The 21,033-nt window shown below is 47.1% G+C and overlaps 1 protein-coding gene across 1 annotated transcript in view; it reads left to right on the top strand.

The window, feature by feature from the left end:
* The window catches only part of bloc1s1 (biogenesis of lysosomal organelles complex-1, subunit 1), a 116,895-nt gene extending 101,742 nt beyond the window's left edge, over window positions 1-15,153 (top strand). Inside the window, exons 3-4 of the mRNA XM_085972712.1 lie at window positions 2,962-3,094; window positions 14,093-15,153. Of these exons, the coding sequence (XP_085828838.1) occupies window positions 2,962-3,094; window positions 14,093-14,200 (241 nt within the window). The 3' untranslated portion in view covers window positions 14,201-15,153. The remainder of the gene's footprint in view (window positions 1-2,961; window positions 3,095-14,092) is intronic.
* Window positions 15,154-21,033: the final 5,880 nt, after the last annotated feature.

Genomic DNA, 21,033 nt, shown 5'->3' with positions numbered 1-21,033 from the left:
ACATCAGTTCATATGCCTTCCAGCTTCCCCATTGCTGCCTAAGTTTACCCAAGTCACGTTCACAAGCTGACATTGTTAAGAAGTGGCTGCCTCTGGCACTGAACTAATCATGTCCCACGGTACAGCCGCCTGCTGATTTGAGTCACAGTAGATGCCACCGCTTCAGGGTTTCTGAGATAGTAACCCTGGAAAATAAGTGACACGGTTCTTAAATTTTCACCTGCATTAGAAGTATTTTGCATTTTAATATTTTGCCTTGGAAAGCAGAAATCCAAAATAATTTTTATCTCGTCACCTTCCGAAGATAAAATTGAGGGAGGGGCGATTGAAAGGAGGAGAAAAAAGTAACTTAAACATTGAAGCAGAACCATTGCTTATTTACTGAATTTGCAAGAAAGTTAAGTGCAAAATATTTGTCAGCACACACACACATCATTTGGGGAAATTGGGGAATTGATAATATCCAATGTGTGAGCATGAGAATCATAAATACTGGTAGAAATATTCTGCTTGGATGAGGACTCTCGTTTTCTCTCCTAATTTCTCGCCTCTTCTCTTGAAAGGACTGACTCATGCTGGGGCACAGTTCCCCATGCGCGAATCATTCCACACGCAAGAGCCTTGGCAGTGAGTGCTGGCAGGCTGTTTGACTATGGGGGGACAACACAGCCGAGAAGTATGACTGGTATAATTGTACACATACTGCAGTTTAAGCCCGTTAATTGGAATGACGTTTTGTCAGCTGTTTCTTATTGCGCATCGCCATTAGTGCTGATTTGTTGGTTGTATTTCATTCTGGAGGTGGATTGCTTGTCGCTTGATTTGAATTGTTGTTAACTGTTTAATCCTCAAATGGATTATTCGAACCTTCTCCAAATCCAGTTCAACCTTATGCCCCCTGTACACTGCAGAACCGCTTCACTTCACTGAGGAGTGATTCTGCAATACACCTCATCATATCCCTCCCGAGATCTCTGCGCTCCTCCAATTCTGGCCTCGAGAATCCCTGATTTTAATCGCTCCACTATTGGCGGCCGTGCCTTCAGCTGCCTGGGCCCTAAGCTCTGGAATTCTCTCCCTAAACCTCTCCGCCTCTCTACCTCTCTCCACCTTTAAGACGCTTCTTAAAACCTATCTCTTTGACCAAGCTTTTAGTCACCTGTCCTAATATCTCCTTATGTGGCTCGGTGTCAAATTTATGTTTGATAACACTCCTGTGAAGCGCCTTGGGATTTTTACTATGTTAAAGGTGCTACTGTATATGAATGCATGTTGTTGTTTACACGGTGGGTGGATTCTACAGCACCGGCGGCAACACGCAAACAGCAGCGCAAGGCTTTTATTTTCAGAAGTTGGGCCTTCACCTCAATACCTGTACTGCCCAACAATGTGAAAACCGCAATGCTCAGCCTGTATAGACAGGTTGTGTGCTTAGCCAAGCAAGATGATGTCTTGTGCCAGCAGCTGCTGCCAGAGGTACTGGTGCTCCTGGAGGAGCGGACACATACCACCTCGAGGAGGCTCTTTGCTTCTCACACAGCAGAAGTGCCCCCCCCCTCCCCTTTTATATTTACAGCGTTCGCTCCAATGTTGGCAGTGGCGGTGACTCTGCAAAGGGGGGTTGAGTTTGCCCATCTTGGAACACCAAAATCACGTGGAGCTTATTTACAGTCAGGGTTTCTGCTGTTAAATATTGATGGCAATACAGGAAACTCTTTGGTATCCGGCACCGACGGGACCGGCGTGTTGCCGGTTGATCAAAAATTCCGGATAATGGAGAGGGTTATCTACCGAGGCTATATTTAACAAAGAAAAATTAAAAAATCAAGAAATGTGCAGTATACAGTAATTGGGTACTCACCCACAGAATGTTGTGTTAAATGGATGGTGGAAGATGCTTGATTAAGTACAGTACTGCCAGTTGAGGGTAATGCAATGCAATGACTACCAGCAGCGTGGGAGACACACAGTACCCCTGTAAAATGGCGGATCAGAAGAGACTACCGGCAGCGCGGGAGAGTCAGACTCCTGTTACAGGGGTATTGAGGTGTTCCGACTTTCGACAGCGCCTAGAAGCCAAGTAGTGGCAGTTTGGAGAACTACCCCCACTGACTAACTCGGCCACCACGGGAGACTCGGACTTGGCAACATTGCCGGTTATTGAGGTGTTGTTTTCGGAGTGAGAATTTTGCCAGTTAATGGAGAATTCCGGATATTTAGGTGCCGTTTAAACGAGAGTTTCCTGTATATATTTAAACCCAGTGCCAGACCCCGATAGCACCATTGAAAGCACCTTCTGTAAAGGAATGTCCTGATTGGGTGCACTTGGTTATAACGCAAGGGGAATGGGAATAGTGACCTGTTTGGGTGAGAATTCAATTTGGTTTGGGGTGGGGGTCCCTTTATCTGGAGCAGATTTTTTTTTTGTTGAACTGTTTGGGTGGCACTGGAAAGGTTGCTTTTATTGCGCTTCCCCAGTTGCCCTGAGAAAGTGGTGGTGAGCCTTCTCCTTAAACCGCTGCGATCCTTTTATGATGGTGCCCCCATGATGGTGTTGGGTAAGGAATTCCAGGATACTGGCCCAGCGATGATGAAGGAAAAGCAAAATATGTCCAAGCCAGGCCGCTGTGTGACTTAGAGGAGAACATGGAGGAGATGGTGTTCCCACAACATTGCTGCCCTTGTTTGTCTCGATGGTAGATTACACAGGGGAGGGAAGTGTTCTTGAAGAATGCAATGATTGCATGAGCACGTACATTTAAAAAAGAGCCGTGCAAGTTCGCTGTACTTTATTTAAGCAAAATCATAGATTCAGAATGTTCAGTGAGATAAATACTTCATTACAATTGTGATAAAATTGTTCGTAAGAGCGTATTTTGCCATTTACTTGGCTGCATAAGTAACCAGCCATTTATCACCTCTGCAAGCATGCTGATTGATATGTTGCTGTCTCCCTTTCAGAGTGGCGCAGGCTTATGTGAATCAGCGGAAACTGGATAATGAAGTAAAAACTCTGCAGATCCAGGCCGCCCAGTTTGCCAAACAGACACAGCAGTGGCTTGGTATGGTGGACAACTTCAACCAGGCGCTAAAGGTAAATTGGAACAGTGGAAGGCCCTGATGTATCCCAAAACTTGTTAATCACCTTGATTGTGTTTTTAAACGTACTTTTAAAACTAACATCTTGCAGAATGCTTTTTGTCTTTGTCACATTAGTTACATGTGATGATTTGTGACATAAAATGTACGCTGTTCCTCTCGGCTCAATTTTTCTACCCCTTCTCTTCTCTTTCTTCCCCCCCCCCCCCCCCCTCAAAAAAAAAAAAAAAAAAAAAAAAAAGGAAAACGATTCTTTTATAAGCTGATTTTCAATCAAATTCAATTCAAACTAGCTAGGGCCGTTTTATTTTTTCCAAACATTTAGATTTAATCCCGTCACAGTTCAATCCAGAGAGTTGACCTTTTGAGCAGAATCTTAAATGAAACTTGTACAGTTGGAGCAGCGGGGGGCTGTGAAAGAAAGAACTTGTATTTGTATTGGGCCTTACCATGTTCTTAGAAAGTCCCAAAGCACTTCACAGCCAGTGGATTTCTCCTGAAATGCTGTCACTGTTGTTATTTAGGTAAAAGTGGCAGCCAATTTGCACACAGCAAGATCCCATCAACAGCAATGAAACGCATGACCAGTTAATCTGTTTTGGTGGTGTTGGTTGAGGGATAAATGTTGGCCAGGACACCAGGAGTACTCCCTATTCTTGCTCGAGTAGCGCCGTGGGAACTCTTCTCCACCTGCGCAAGTACAGGAAACTCTCGTTTAAACGGCACCTAAATATCCGGAATTCTCTATTAACCGGCAAAATTCTCACTCCGAAAACAACACCTCAATAACCAGCAATGTTGCTGAGTCCGAGTAACTCGGCCACCGCGGGAGAGTCAGTGGGGGTAGTTCTCCAAACTGCCACTACTCGGCTTCTTGGCGCTGTCGGAAGTCAGAACACCTCAATAACAGGAGTCTGACTCTCCCGCGCTGCCGGTAGTCTCTTCTGATCCACCATTTTACAGGGGTACTGTGTGTCTCCCACGCTGCTGGTAGTCATTGCATTGCATTACCATCAACTGGCAGTACTGTACTTAATCAAGCATCTTCCACCATCCATTTAACACAACATTCTGTAGGTGAGTACCCAATTACTGTATACTGCACATTTCTTGATTTTTTAATTTTTCTTTGTTTAAAAATAGCCTCGGTAGATAACCTTCTCCGTCATCCGGAATTTTTGATCAACCGGCAACACGCCGGTCCCGTCGGTGCCAGATACCAAAGAGTTTCCTGTAGTTGGGACTTTGGCTTAATGCCTTATCCAAAAGGTGGCACCTCTGACAGTGCTGCACTCCCTCAGTACTGCACTGGAGCACATAATCTAAGCTGACACTCGAGTCCTGGAGGGGGGCCTTGAACCCACAACCTGCTGACTTGTGTGAGCGTGCTGCCCACTGAGCTGAGCTATGATTCACAACCAAGTGTTTCTACTACCTCTGTGCCCAGTGCTGCCCAAGCCTGTACAAGATTGCTAGCGCACTGGATGGAAACTTTGGTGTGTGCTATCAATGTGTGACCCTGTAAGCACTATGTGAACACACTGTACCATGACTGAACCTGATGTGCAAAATGTGCTTTTTGTCATTTTCATTTTCCTTGTTGGGGAGGGAGTCGGCTTAATTTACACATTTGGCTTCTAATTGTGGGAACAGGGAATTAAGTGTATCTGATTTCTGGCCTATTGCCAAACCTGCTTTGACTGTAGTCACTCAGGAAATGTTAAACCTTGAAATAATGAGCTACTATATCTTTCCAACAGCTGTCAGAGAGACTCTTGCGGCCTTCAGTCTGGAACAACATAATCATTTAATTACCCCAGGTTAATGACTATCTCCACTGATGTCCCATGTCAGGGAGTTCAATTTCCATCAGTAGAGATATACGGTAGTCAGCAACTTGGAATGCTTTGTCTGTGGTGGACTGAATATTCTACTGGGTGGCATATTCACTGCTCTTTTAGTACCTTGCCCCTCTGTGATGGTTGTAACATCTGCCAGGTAAATCTATTTTTTGATGCTACCCACACTGCTGGTAATGGGTAGAATGCTTCCCTTCCCCACTTCAGGTAGACTTTTTGTGAAATGCCACTATCAAAGCACAGTCGGCTCCTCTTGCTGGCACATGGCATTTGGTTGTGGAGGAGGAAGGTATTATTTTAATTTTAATATTGTATACAAGTCCATCTGATGATGCATTTCAACAAGATGTCCATCACTCTGTTGTGCGTTCTGGCCACTTCCGAAGTCGTTCATGACATCTCACTGCAAATGTTCTCCTCACAAATGTTCCACTGCAGTGGGACAACACAAGCATGCTGTTTGCCTCCGAGCAGAGCCCACACCTGTGGGTGTTAAGGCGATCCATCTCTTAAGAGGCCTGACTTACAATAGACGCTATAATTATTTTCAGCTCCCCAGCTGCTGCTCAAGCAACTGGATAAACAGCCTTTACCTTCAGCTACTCGGTCCTTGTTCACTAATCGCATTTCAGGAGGGCTGCTTTTTTTCCTGTGGAAAATATAGCTCGATATATCATTGGGGTGTTGATATTTACTTTGGAATCTTCCAACCTGCTGTCCTAACTTGAAGTGATCAAATATTTATAAGATTTCACTCTACCAATCATAGTGATTTAATAAGTGAGATTGTTCAGGATGATGTGGCTTCAGTAACCCATCACCTGCCAGAACACTGCAACTCTGCAAGTAAAAAGCCAGCGTTGACAGCCCCTAGGAAGATATTTTAATGTGAATGACATTTTTTGCAGCTTGCAAACCATTATTTGTAAATCATTTATCCAGGAAAGCAACACTTTAAAAAGGACACGTCAAAATAATAAATTAAGTTACAATTTTTCGGAAAAAACTGGGAAGTGATAACATTGACTATTTGATCATTCGGTAGTATTTCTGCACCACATTGAGGTAAAAACAGACTCCTGATGCGATGAATTCATAAAAGTGCTGTAGTTCTTATGTTTTCTTTGTATTTTAGAATGTTGATCACTTCGGGTCGCTTTTTTGCAGCTATTTTGTGATTTTTTTTTCCCCCAAATTGGAAAGACTCAGATTAATAACAGCGCAGAAAGACACGTTGAATTTTCAGCTTTACGAGTATAGTCTTCATTGTAAGGTTAAAAATCTTTTTAATTGAGGCTTTCCCCAGTTGCTCAGTTGGCAAATGTGCTGCATGGTGCAGTCATGAGCAGTACAGGCAAGGAAGCTCTGGGATGTTGGGATGCCCCCTATGATTAAACAGTCTATTGACACTAACTGTCTAGGCTCACACACACAGAATAGCCACTTGTTTGATGTACTCCGGGGTAGGGGTGTCAACTCTGGTTGAATGTCTTCCTGGCAGTTTCAACACATGTCCTCCGGCCTCCAACCACCCCACGCCCCCCACATTACCATCACCAAATCCCCCACCATCAACATCCTGGGGGTCACCATTGACCAGAAACTTAACTGGACCAGCCACATAAATACTGTGGCAACAAGAGCAGGTCAGAGGCTGGGTATTCTGCGGCGAGTGTCTCGCCTCCTGACTCCCCAAAGCCTTTCCACCATCTACAAGGCACAAGTAAGGAGTGTGATGGAATACTCTCCACTTGCCTAGATGAGTGCAGCTCCAACAACACTCAAGAAGCTCAACACCATCCAGGACAAAGCAGCCCACTTGATTGGCACCTCATCCACCACCTTAAACATTCACTCCCTCCACCACCGGCGCACCGTGGCTGCAGTGTGTACCATCTACAAGATGCACTGCAGCAACTCGCCAAGGCTTCTTCGGCAGCACCTCCCAAACCCACGACCTCTTCCACCTAGAAGGACAAGGGCAGCAGGTGCATGGGAACACCACCACCTCCAAGTTCCCCTCCAAGTCACACACCATCCTGACTTAGAAGTATATCGGCCGATCCTTCATCGTCGCTGGGTCAAAATCCTGGAACTCCCTCCCTAACAGCACTGTGGGAGTACCTTCACCACACGGACTGCAGTGGTTCAAGAAGGAGGCTCACCACCACCTTCTCAAGGGGCAACTAGGGATGGGCAATAAATGCCGGCCTTGCCAGCGATGCCCACATCCCGGAACTAATTTTAAAAAAAACGCTCCCATTAGTCACCTAACACGCCCGTCCTCACGGCGCCCCCCCCCCCCCCGCCTCCCCATGCAAATGGGAAAGCGAAAAGACACTCTGTTACCTAATTGGATGACTCTTGACTGTCCAAACAGCCTTTTTTCACTGCCAATATTTTTATAACTAATTAACAGAAGTGTTCAAAGAAAATGAAAAGGCACTTTTTTTTTTAATGCTTATGGATTTTTCTCCCGGGTCGCTCCCAGCAGTGTCGTGGAGATTAATCTTCAATTCTTGGAGACTTCGGGCCAATCCTGGAGGGTTGGCGACCCTAACTCCAGGGGGCAGTCGGGTACTCTCGAACTGAACCCCAGCATGGGTCAGTCTGCTTCAGGGGAGAAGGACAGAAAACTAGATAGAGGGAAAAATGATAAACCTCTTCAGTGAGCAGCATTGAATTAATGCAGCACTGAGCACCATCTGCTGGCTTGTGGAGAGAAATAAAATCAATGATACCGTGATCCTGGCAAATCCAGTTTTGACTGTAGCCATCTTGTATTACGTGTTTAAAAGAGGCACCGCAGTGTTTGTTCAGGGAGGCAGGAGAGCCAGGTGCCATTTTTGTCGCAATGTGATGTGTAAGTGATGCAATCTTATGTTTTTGGCTTGATCTATATCACTTGCACTGTTTCATGAACCATTATGCTCCACAGATCTGTAGTTATCCTTTAAATCCTCAATTCTGTTCATCCAGCAGTTTTTCAAAAGGTCTCACGTGCCCCATAGAACAGTACAGCACAGAAGGAGACTTTTTCGAAGAGCAATCCAGTCAGTCCCACTCCCCCGCTCTTTCCCCATATCTCTGCAATTTTTTCTCCTTCAAGTATTTATCCAATTCCCTTTTGAAAGCTGCTATTGAATCTGTCTCCACCGCCCCATCAGGCAGTGCATTCCAAATCCTAACCACTCGCTGCGTAAAAAAGTTTTTCCTCATGTCGCCTCTGGTTCTTTTGTCAATCACCTTAAATCTGTGTCCTCTGGTTACTGACCCTTCAACCAGGAAACAGTTTGATGTAGAATCTCCTAGTGTATGTCTCAGTTGCACCAATGAGACACCCGGAAAGATTAGGATTTCCATTTGGAAAACTTGTTCCTATATTGAGGATCAATTCTCATCAACTCATTCCCATGGAATTCGAATAACGAAGTGGCTGAAACCAGGGCCTTTTCCCCTTTTCTGAAGCTGTAATTCAGCCCTTCCACAAGCAATCTGCAGCTATGACCTATTAAGTTTTGTTATTGGGGCTATCTTTAGAATGGAGCCTTAAGGCCTGGGTGTCAGAGTGAAAAAAATAAAGAATTTGCATTTATAGAATACCTGTCATGTCCTAAAGCACTTAACCGCCAATGAATGACTTTTGAAGTGCAGTCACTGTTGTTAAGTATGTTAACACAGCAGCCAAATTTGCACACACTGAGGTCCCACAAAGGGCAAAGATAAATGACCAGCTAATCTACTTTAGGTGGTGTTGATTGCATAAGTGTTGACCAGGAGACTGAGCGAACTCCCTGCTCCTCTTCCATTGGCGCCTTGGGATCTTTTTAAAGACTGATCAGGTTTCAGTTTAACATCTCATCCGAAAGACGGCACCTCTGACAGTGGGGCTTGAACCCACTGCGTTCTGGCTTCAAAAGGTTTTTTTTTTATTCGTTTTTTTTTTATGGGATGTGGGCGTCACTGACAAGGCCAGCATTTATTGCCCATCCCTAGTTGCCCTTGAGAAGGTGGTGGTGAGCCGCCTTCTTGAACCGCTGCAGTCCGTGTGGTGAAGGTGCTCCCACAGTGCTGTTAGGGAGGGAGTTCCAGGATTTTGACCCAGCGACGATGAAGGATCGGCGATATACTTCCAAGTCAGGATAGTGTGTGACTTGGAGGTGGTGGTGTTCCCATGCGCCTGCTGCCCTTGTCCTTCTAGGTGGAAGAGGTCACGGGTTTGGGAGGTGCTGCCGAAGAAGCCTTGGCGAGTTGCTGCAGTGCATCTTGCAGATGGTAACTGCCGGTGGGTGGCGGTGCGGAGCGGGAAGGAAACCCCCACAGGGAGTTCAGCGTGAGACCCGGGACATTTTAACTCCTGGGACTCCTTTATATAATCCAGGACAGTCTCCACCCAAAACCGGCTGGGCTGGTTGGGCAGGAGCAAGTATTGGGTCGGGTGCCCGAGGATGTCAGGACCCAAGTGAACACTTAATAAAATTAACGCTGGGCGGGGGCTTTGGAACTCGATGCCGCGCTGGGAGGGAGAGGCCTGGCCAGGGCTGGGGAGTCCTTGCGGGATCTGGAGGCGGGCGGGGGGAAACATTCCTGCACCTCATGAATCCCACAAGGATTCCACAGAACTTAATCATGGCCTCTTCTGGCCACTCTCTGGCTCTGCTGTCTGGCTTGGCCTCGTGCGGACCTCCCCAATCCAGAAGTCTAAATGGCGTTGCAGCACTGATGATGCCATTGGGCCACAATTTTCCAATGTAAAGTAGGTCCCCGCCTGTCGTGTGTCCTTCCTTCCCGTGCCTGAATTAAGGTAAGTAAAGATGGTAGGGGGCGGGAATGTGGCTGGACAACTCCGCACCCCTCCCCTGCTTTAACATCCTCCCCACACCGTTCTTGCCGGGCAGGAGTGGGTTAAAATCTACCCCCAAGACGAGCGGTTACCACTAAGCCAAGCTGACGCTTCTAGGTCTGTGATCCTGACTGAATCAAGCTCCGCAGATGAGATGGAAGTCTCTTGCTTCTGATAGTTGCTCAGGCTTTTGAATCTGTTTTCTTCCCTCTTTCTGCTGAAGACACTGGGGTACAATTCCAAAGGGGCAGATAGCCCTCCGATATCTCGTCCAACTGCCATTCTTCCTGCGTGAGCCTAGATAGCAAGTGTTGGGGCATCAGTGCCCACATACACAAAATTAGGGTCGTATTCCCTAACGTTTAGAAGGTTAAGGGGTGATCTGATTGAAGTTTTCAAGACATTAAGGGGAACAGAGGGTCGATAGAGAGAAACTATTTCCGCTGGTTGGGGATTCTAGGACCAGGGGGCATCGTCTAAAAATTAGAGCCAGACCTTTCAGGAGTGAAATTAGGGAACACTGTGTTTCCAAAGTTTGGAACTCTTCCGCGAATGGCAATTGATGCTGGGTCAATTGTTAATTTTAAATCTGAGATTGATAGCTTTTTGTTAACCAAAGGTATTAAGGGATATTGTCCAAAGGCAGGTATATGGAGTTAGGTCGCAGATCATTCATGATCTCATTGAATGGAGGAGCAGGCTCGAGAGGCTGAATAGCCTACTCCTGTTCCCATGTTCTTGGCACTAATCTTGTCCTTAAAGTTGCACCAATTAGTACAATAACAGCAATAAAAAGAATATAAAATACCATGTCCATTGACAACCCAGTCGGGGTTTTGATCCACTTGGTGAGCTGTGATTTTTAAAAAAAATCCTTTTACACACTGGCTTAACGGCTTGCTTAATCTAACAGCTGCATCGTGCAGCCATGTGACGGTCAGATAAATAGCACAAAACCTGATACCTGACACACCCTAGCCAATAAAGTTTTTCTGTACTAGATGTTCTTTCAAACACACCCCTCCATAGTATAAATGGGATATAAAGAGCCAGATCACCAATTTCCTGTTATTGCCAGGCTCAACTGTAGTCTTAAGGTTTTAGATTGATTCACCGTTACATCTCACCTGTACCTCCTCCATGGCCTTTAGCCAGTGAATACTCAGAGAGATGTGGTGGAACAGCATATTGAGCAGCAAAGCATAGTGCAAGAGGCTGGTGGAATGCAGATGCAATCCTCATTCTGCTTAATTGCCCAATCCAGCCACATTATCTGCTGAATCTAATCCAGACATTTCCATATAAGCAGGGCAGAAAATCAGGTGGTGGGCCATCACTCTTGCCTAGATCACAAAGAGGACTGGGAGCAGGTCACCTACCCATCTGTTTTCTCTGCCACAGGAGGTGGGCAGTGGAAACAACACGATTCAAAAAGACAAATACTAATTCTCACCTGCACCTTAAACCATTTACAGTTGGCGTATTGTGTGCAGTTCTGGGCTCCACACTATAGGAAGGATGATGAGACAATAGAGGGGGTACAGTCCAGATTCACTAGGATGCTGTCTGGTGTGACTAAACGCAAGTACAAAGGAAGACTTGGAAAAATTGGGCATTACTCGCTAGAACAGAGGCGATTACGTTCGATTTGTTGTTCGATTCAAGATGGCGACCGAGGCGGTCCGGAGCTAAGCGCTCTCCTGCTTCGGACGGCCTGCGCCGCCCGCTCCCGATGCCGGAGCGATGTGTTCGGCGAGTTGGGTGGAGGCAGCGCAGCAGCGGGAAGCGGCAGCAGCGGGAAGCGGCAGCAGCAGCCACGAAGACCCGCTTCGGCACGTCGCCCGGCAGCTCCTCGTCATGAATTTCTGTTTTGGACTAGGAGGAGGGGAGCCGGGCATGGCGGTTGGAGGCCGGACGTGAGCATGAGAGGCAGGCCCCGGGCCATTGCAAATTTGAACCGGCGACAGTGCGGGAAGCTCGCAGTTCGAGGGGAAGGAGGGAGAGCCGGGCATGGAGACCTGAGGCCAGGCGGTGAGCGTGAGAAGAAGGACACCATATTGTGGAGCCGGCAACAGGGAGGAGGAGTCCGCGGAGACGGAGCGGCTGATGGACATCGCGTTCCCACTGCCATTGGACGCAATTGAATTGACTTTTACTGAACATGGCGCTGTAGAATAGCGACGTGCCTCTGAGCTCCCACAGCCTATTGTGGAAGTGATCGGGGAGTAAAAACATTCCATTGTAGTAATACATATGGCAAATAAAATTGATTTGATTTGATTACAGAGTGATTTGATAGAGATGTTTAAAATTATGAAGGGATGAGATAAGGTAGATAGAAAAGACTGGCCCCGATATGTACCAGGGCATGGTTTCGGAGCGGGGGAGGGAGTGCAGGTTTCCCCGTACGGCGTGGAGTTTTAACTCCAGGGCGTGTCTTGAGTTTATTTCCCTCCCCACCCCCCCCCCCCCCCCCCCCCTCGGGTTCTCTGCCTGAAAGCCAGCCTGATTGACAGGCTTGGCTGCCTGTCTGATGGGGAAGGCTGCAACACAAGGCTGCAGCCCAGGAGGAGGTAGGTTTAGTGATGTTGGGGGGCGGGGGTCGGTGATCGCGGGGGGAGTAGAGCGTGATTGGGTTGGTCGGAGATCGCAGGGAGTTCAACGGTGGTGGGGGGGGATTTACAGGGTCAGCTTGGGGGGCTGGGGGGAAACACTCCTGCTCCTCCTGGCCCACAAGCAGTGCTGGAAAGGCACTTACCGTATGGATCCAGCCCTGCTCACCTTTTAGCTGCTGGGTTTCCCGAGGCCAGGGAAACCCATTCGACAGTAGTTAAAAATAGAAACCTTGTTAAAATGGAGGCACGCAGTCTCCTTAAAAGCTTTAAACGACTGACCCGTCTCCTGAGAGCTGTTTGGTCGCATGCCTCCCGTCCTGCCTCCATTAAAACCGGAAGTGGGTTGGTTCGAGGTGGATTGGGATCGTGTTTGAAATTTTTTTACATTTTTTTGCTTCCCTTCCTGACCCGACCCCACCTGTTTTTGGGGTTAAAATTACCCCCACTGTTTCCAGTTGTTATGGGGTCAAGAACAAGGGGACTTGGATATAAGATTAAATGTAAGTGATTTAGGACCGAGCGCAGGAGATGCTGTTTTACACAGATTGTGAGGCTGTGGAATTCACTACCAGAGTTGGTGATTGAAGCAGAGACCAGGTCAACATTTAAGAATAGGTTAAAGAGGTGGTTGAAGGAAAATTAAATGAAGGGATCTGGAAGCAGGGCAGGACCATGGGATTAGGACTACTGATCGAGTGGCAGATAAACACCAACACCAATTTTTACGTAGTTAGCTGTCCAATGGCCTCGTGAGTAGAGATACTACCTGCTGTAATGTTAAGCCAGACAGACTGGAATGTCCCAGGTTTGATTCCCAGACATTATTTGGGGTTGCCTCGGTACCCCAGGCTAGGGAGCAGATAATCTGCCAGAATTCCTGTTCTTGATTGGTATCAAGTAACCCCTGTTGGAAAGTTCTAGTGTGAGGACAGGATTGGGCTTGGCTATGATCCCTCCTATTGTCAAATATCTTGCCAAAATTAACTGTCCTGGCTCGCACGGCAAAACGGCCACCTGAGTTAAGTGTCCGCTTTGCTCAGTGTTTGCACTCTCGCCTCCGAGTCAGAAGGTCGTGGGTTCAAGTCGCACTCCAGGGACTTGAGCACATAATCCAGGCTGACACTCCAGTGCAGTGCTGAGGAAGCGCTGCACTGTCGGAGGTGCTGCCTTTCGGATGAGATGTTAGACTGAAACCCGGTCTGCTCTCTCGGGTGGACGTAAAAGATCCCATGGCACTATTTGGAAGAAGAGCAGGGAAGTTCTCCCCGGTGTCCTGGTCAATATTTATCCCTCAACCAAAACAAGTATGTCAACTGTTTGTTGGAACTTGCTGTGCGCAAATTGGCTGCTGCATTTGCCGACATAACAAAAGTAATTCATTCACTGTGAAGTACTTTGGGAAATCCTGAGGATGTGAAAGGGGCTGTATAAATGCAAGTTCTTGCTGGAAGGCTGGCATCTGTGGAAGATGGTCAAAAACTGGCTGCACAAATATTTATTTTTAGAGGGCCATCGATGACAGCTGATTGACGTTCTATCGAGATAAAATTGAATTGGGCTCTGTAAGGATAAAGGGTGTAATAGGTTAAAAAATCCCGGACTTGAGCAGCCAAGAGGTAGCAGCAAGTGGATGTTGATTTTTGTCTGATCTTGCTGAATATTTGTTTTCCCTGCAGGAAATTGGTGATGTGGAGAACTGGGCAAGAAGTATTGAGATGGACATGAGGACCATCGCCACTGCCCTAGAGTACGTCTATAAAGGGCAGCTACAACCTGCAACATGATGCATCAAATGTGGATCTGAGAAATGGGCATTTTGTGAGGAAGAAGCTGAAGCGCCTTCACAGTTTACAGCTGACATTCTAAACACAAGCTATGTAAAGTAGGGTTTCCAACAGGAAGATTGCAGTAAGGCTGGAATGCCCTTCCTGATCCTTACTAAGATGAGGGCTATGATATATTGTCCACCCACTGTGATGACTGTTAACTACAATAGTCTAAGAATGAATGCAGATATCTGGGACTTCCTGCATTTGCTTTTGATTGTCCAAAAAGGATAATGTGCAAATGTTAAGACCTTGAATAAAATACGTGCAGGTCTGTTTCATGTTTCACTGCTAAAATAATTTGTATTTGCCTCTGGTTGCTAGCAGCAAACTTTGTTTTAAAATCACACACCAGAGTGCATTAGTGGTAGAAATAGTCAGTGGAATATTGCCCTGTTGAAAACCAAACTATTACATTTTGATTAGTTCCCCCGCAAGCCCAATCCTCTGTGCCAAACAATTTGCATCATGTGGTGCTGTCCTGTGTAATACTGCACTTGTATTTATTTTGCCAACTAGAGGACATGGTTGCTTCTCCTTCCTGGAGTTTGTCAGTGGGATGATGCCACTTGCCCATCTGTAGCTATTGCTTCTCCTTCTTGCAGTGCATTGTCAGGCCGGTAACTTCATTTTGCCAGCCTTTGCTGTGGTGGCTGCCTGTTCCTGTTCCTGGTGGGGGAGACCTCATTTGCTTGCTTGTGCTCTGTCGCTGTGTCCTGACATTCTGAATTTGCGATCCTAAATAAACCACAAGCTTTTTCTGTTTAAATGAGCCAGAATTCTGTGCAGAAGTATGACACTGTCCCACCCAGGAGCAAAAGCTTCTGTCAGCATACTGATGTTGTATATAAACAAACTATTAAAAAATAACCTATTTGTGTGCACTTTTAATAAAGTAAGATGATAAATAACCCTTTGATTCAAATGAATTAACTATTTGCTTATTGTGTTGCACTATATTTGCATTTATCATGGGAATTATCATGTGATCGCACAATGGCGTACAAGTAAGATCTCCTTTCACCTTTTGGGTCTGGGCTAAGTCTGGCCCAGGATGAAAGTCTGCTGGCTGCAAGGATCCTTCGTGACATGATTTTGGGCAATCTCAGCCCAGTTCCTGCCAAGCATAAGCTCACAATGTAGCACTGAATTGACAATCTGGAAAGATTGGCACAGACCCGATGGGCTGAATGGCTTCCTTCTGGGCCGTAAACCTCCATGATTCTGTCTATGGCCCTTATAATGGGAAATATTAGTGTCGACTAACTTCTGGTTCTTTCGTCATTCCTATAATGCAAATAGATGGCAGAGTATCCGGACAAGCCAGGACTTAAGTCCTGTACGTGCCCTAAACTAAACGTTTGTACTGTTTTGATTTCATTTGTCAATTTTACTTTTTAATTAAAAAAAAAAATTAGTTTGGGTAGGCTAATTTTCTGTCCAAATATTTGTGGTGTCTTAACTTTAATGGGAGGCACTTGATTGTGTCCCTGTGGGGCCAGGCGTGCTTGGCTCTGTGTTTATACAGGCCTGTGTAAAATAGAACCTGCTCTCAGGTTTTTCTCGAGGCAGAAGTGTAGAAACTACAGTACAGAAGGAGGGACATTCAGCCCATCGTCTATGTGCTGGTGCTGGCTCTTTAACTAGAGATATCTACTCTTAATCCCATTCCCCTTCCCTTTCCCATATCCTTTTATATTTTTTCAAATACTTATCCAGTCCCATGTTAAAGTCTCTGCCTCCATAGCAACTTTCTTTTAGTAAAGCATTCCATGTTTTAATAATCTTCTGTGCGGGGGGAAAAAAAATCCTTCTAACTTCCCCCTTCGTTGCTCTTGTGCTAATCCTCTACCTGTTAGCAATTTGGCAATCAATGGAAACAATCTTTCATTTTTTTTAATTTAAAATTTGAACATTTTTACAGTGAATGACATTTACAGAGCTCAAGTCTCGGCTCTCTGTACAAAGTCACATACTCTGGCCGACATTCTTCTCCATCTGCAGGGCTCTCTGCATCGCCGAGAGGAGCCTCTCGCTCTCCCGACCGAACAAGTGGACTGTAAAGAAGCTTAAAAAACACGATTAATTTTTTTAATTTATCAAATTTAATTAAAATCACAGTGGCCGGGGTGATGATGCACTCCAGTCCCCCCGACGCCCACCGGTCTCAGAAGGTCTCAAGTGTGCCGGCGGACACTGCGTGCTCCATCTCCAGGGCCACCCAGGCGCGAACATAGCCGCGGAAGAGAGGCAGGCAATCGGGCTGAACGACCGCCTGCTGCCTGGATCTATTAATGGCCACTTTGGCCAGGCCCAGGAGCAGTCCTATGAGGAGGTCCTCCGACCCGCCCTCTCCCCTTCACACCGGGTGGCCGTAGATCAAGAGCGTGGGACTGAAGTGCAGCCAAAAGTCGAGGAACAGCCCTTTCAAATGATGGAACAGGGGCTGCAACCTCTCACATTCAGTATAGATATGGAACACGGACTCCTCTAGGCCGCAAAAATGGTAAGTCGCCTGGGAGTCCGTGAACTTACTTAAAATCTTATTGCATGGGACTGCTCCGTGCAGCACCCTCCAGGCCAAGTCCCCAATAGATAAAGGGAGGACTCCCGCATAGAGAGCCCTCCATTGGGGACCTCCGCCTCCTCCGGACGGCAGGATGGCACGCCAGTACGGTCGGCAGGCGAAGATGACAAAGTGGAGAGTGTGCAGGAGCAGCCCGTACAGGAAACCCCTCCGCGCACAACTAAAAGGCACGGAGGGCATTTCCCCGAGACAGCTCAAGTTGTGAGGCGCCGGTTCCCGAGAGGGGTTTCGGGGCCGCGCGCCGATGAGGAATTCCATCTGAACGGGGGTCAGTTTGGATGGGATCGCCCCACGTGCTTGAGCCTCCTCGATACACCTAGTGGAGTCGGGGCCCAGTGCCGTTTTCAGCGTCTCGACGGCTTTGGCCGCGAGCCGGACGTTGGCCCAGGACAGGCGCCGCGCCAACTCCTCCGGCGCCATCCAGCCCGCCCCTCCGCCATCGAGCAGGTCCCCGACCCTGGTCACCTTACCAGGCACAGCCCTGCCCTCCGCCAGCCACCCGACCCAGCGGTTGCGGAGGTGCGGATACCTGAGCAGCGGCTCCCAAAGGAGAGCCGCCACTCCTGACAGGGGAGAACTCCGCCTGGAGGCGACGCTGTTCCAGACCCATAGCAGTTCCTGGTAGAAGACAGACAGCTCCCGCAGGTAGGCACGCGTACGGCCCAATTCCACAAACAGGAGCTGCGTGTTGTAGTTGAGGCCGTGTAGCTGGCGGAAGAAATACGTCGCCAGCGCACACCATCGAGGAGGATTCTCCACGTACAGGTATCTCTGCAGGGTCCGAAGACGGAAAGTCGCCGCCCGGGTGCGAAGGCACACCAGCACCTGACCGCCCTCCCTAAGCGGGAGACTCAGAACCGCGGCAGAGACCCAGTGCTTCCCTTTGTCCCAGAAGAAGTCGATTTACCCTTGAAATAAAGAGTAGATTTGCCTTTCTAAATCTAGGCTTTATTAACCTTAAAAACCCAGCTGCACATCTTCAACACCCAGTCCCAACCAAGGCTGTAGAGAACTGAATTTAAGATGGCCACCACAAATCACATGACATCAACTACCAATGAGTTTACAGCATATCTCTCAAGGCAGGAAACAGGCAACCAATTATAATGCTTCTTACAAAACAAGAATAATCACCACAACCCTCTCAAAACATTTCATAATTTTCCAAACCTCTGTTAGATTCCCACCCTTAACTTTTTTTTGTTCCATTCGAAAAAAGCTCCAATTTTTGAGACTTTTAAAAAATAATTAGAACCTCTTAATCGTGGTGTTCTACTAAACCTTTGCTGTACCTGTTCGCCCGGGTGCTACTGTCGCGCCGCGGTATTGCAGGCCTTCCTCCCCTTCTTAAAGGGGAGGGGCCTTGCGCAGCGCAACCCGGTGATCGGGAGTGCTGGCAAAAGAGCCCGGCACTCGAGAGAAGTGCCGGGTTCTTGGAGCGCAGCCGGCACTCCGTGGAGGGGGGGGGGGGCGTTGAGGAGGCCGGGGACGGGAGTGCAGGCAGGTGCTGGCAGGCGGCCAGCAACAAAAATGGCCGCCCCGCACCTCGCCTTTAAATTGCACCTCCCCGGCCGTGGGTAGGCCCCCCTGACACTGACGAACATAGCGTCCAGCGGTAAGTCAGGGGGCGCTCCCGAAGATCGCGGCCGGGGTGCTGTGCATGGCGATGAGGTCATCGCCAGCGGCGTGGGGCGCTACCGGTTAGCGCCGCCGCTAACCTCCCGCTGAATTTCACGGGAGGTGTGGGCGGCGCTGCGCCCGGGCACTAGTTGCTTTGCGCCCGGTTAGTGCCCTAAGGGTGCTAACGGGAGGCACAAAGCAACCCAATTTCCCCCCCCCCCCCCCTTGTATCTGCACTCCTAGATCTCTCTGTCTTGTTTGGGACAATTTGCCTTTCACTTTTTTTCCCCAAAATGTAGTACTTCATAGTTCTCTGCAGTTGACCTCCTATCTCCTCTCTGCAAACATGTTTCTTCCCTCCTGTAATCTACATTCCTCCTCACAGTTTGTCATGCATCTCAATTTGGTTTCATCAGCAATCCTTTGATTTCATTCCCCTTGAACTTCTGTCCAAATCATTTATATAAATGGAAAACAGAAGCGGTCACAGCACACATCCTTGGCGCGCACTACTACCTACATCCTGCTAATCAATAAAACATTCATTTATCCCTACTCTCTGCTTTCTGTCTTTTTGCCATCTCTCTATACATGTAGCTAAATTTCCTTTACTACCTTGTGCTTTAATTTTGAGAAGTCTCTTGTATAGTACCTTATCAAATGCCTTCTGGAAATCCACATAGGCAACTCCCATCATATTCCCTTTATACACTCCTGTAATTTACTCAAATCATTCAATTACAGGAAACTCTTTTTTATCCGGCACCGACGGGACCGGCATGGTGCCGGTTTATCAAAAAGTCCGGATTACAGAGAGTTATAGTTAAAAGGTACGAGAGCTCCGTACACAGCAACACATCCAGGCTTTCCTGTTGCTTAGCAACAGCTGCAAGAACCCCGGCCACAGACCAAGCGTCCCTGTTGCTTAGCAACAAGTGCAGAAACCCCCGATTACACAGCCAAGAATCAAGAAACGGCCACTAATATGAAGAAAAACTTAACTGAACCTACTCCTGAATTTTGCCGGTTAACCGAGATTTCCGGTTGTTTGGGTGCCGGTAAAGCGAGCGTTTCCTGTAAATAGGTCAAGCATGACTTGCAATTTACAAATCCTTCGCAGTTTGCCCACAACTGACTTAAGACTAACTAGTCTATAATTTTCTGCCTTATCTCTTTACTCTTTCTTGAACGGGGGTGTAACATCTGCTATCCTCTGGTCTTTTGGCATAATTTCTGTTTTGGTGCACGCTTTTGCGATCTGCACCAATATTATGGTATGCATCTCGTGTAGGCTTGGTGACTTAGCTACTTTCAGTCCTATTAACTTTTTTGATAGCTTTTGAATATTTCCAATAGAGGCTCTTCCACATTCTCCCCCAGTATACCTACAGTGCCATCTTAACCTTCCTCATAACAAGTATTTTGCCTCTTTTTTTAAGCATTTCTGCCACTCCCTGACTCTCAAGTATAGTATAACAAGATGGCCCCTTTCATCTCTTACATAGAAACATAGAAGATAGGAGCAGGAGTAGACCATTCGGCCCCTCGAGCCTGTTCCGCCATTTAATGAGATCATGGCTGATCATCCAAATTCAGTACCCTGTCCCTGCTTTCTCCCCATATCCCTTGATCCCTTTAGCCTTAAGAAATATATCCAACTCCTTCTTGAATATATTTCATGAATTGGCCTCAACTGCCTTCTGTGGTAGAGAATTCCACAGGTTCACCACTCTCTGGGTGAAGAAATTCCTCCTCATCTCAGTCCTAAATGGCTTACCCCTTATCTTTAGACTGTGACCCCTGGTTCTGGACTCCCCCGCCATTGGGAACATCCTTCCTGCATCTAGTCTGTCTAGTCCTGTTAGAATTTTATAAGTTTCAATGAGATCCCCGCTCATTCTTCTAAACTCCAACGAGTACAAGCCCAATCGACCCAATCTCTCTTCATACGTCATTCCTGCCATCCCAGGTATCAGCCTGGTGAATCTTCGCTGCACTCCCTCCATGGCAAGAACATCCTTCCTCCGATAAGGCGACCAAAACTGCACACAATACTCAAGATGTGGTCTCACCAAGGCCCTGTACAACTGCAGCAAGACATCCTTGCTCCTGTACTCGAATCCTCTCGCTATGAAGGCCAACATACCATTTGTCTTCTTAACCGCCTGCTACACCTGCATGCTTACCTTCAGCGACTGGTGCACAAGGACACCCAGGTCTTGTTGCACTGCCCCTTTTCCCAATCTATTGCCATTCAGATAATAATCTGTCTTCCTGTTTTTGCCACCAAAGTGGATAACCTTGCATTTATCCACATTATACTGCATCTGCCCAATCACCCAACCTGTCCAAATCATACTGGGTGCCATCCCTTCTTTAACTATCCTGTTACTTGTGTGTCTATAAAAATCCCTTGTTACTTCCCTTTATATTGACTGTCCGTCTTTGTTCATATACCGTCTTGGCCCTCCTATTCTCCCATTTTGGTTGCTAGCTATACTTTTTATATATTTTTCATTTTTTCTGTATTATACCCTCTATATTTATCATCTGCCTTTTTATAAATCGTTATTTGTGCTCTAAC

Source organism: Somniosus microcephalus, chromosome 33 (genome assembly GCF_052327205.1).
Source record: "Somniosus microcephalus isolate GS21.2 chromosome 33, FLI_Smic_1.0, whole genome shotgun sequence".
NCBI lineage: Eukaryota > Metazoa > Chordata > Chondrichthyes > Squaliformes > Somniosidae > Somniosus > Somniosus microcephalus.
The sequence above is the reverse complement of the archived record's forward strand: the minus strand, read 5'-3'. Positions and strand labels throughout refer to the sequence as shown.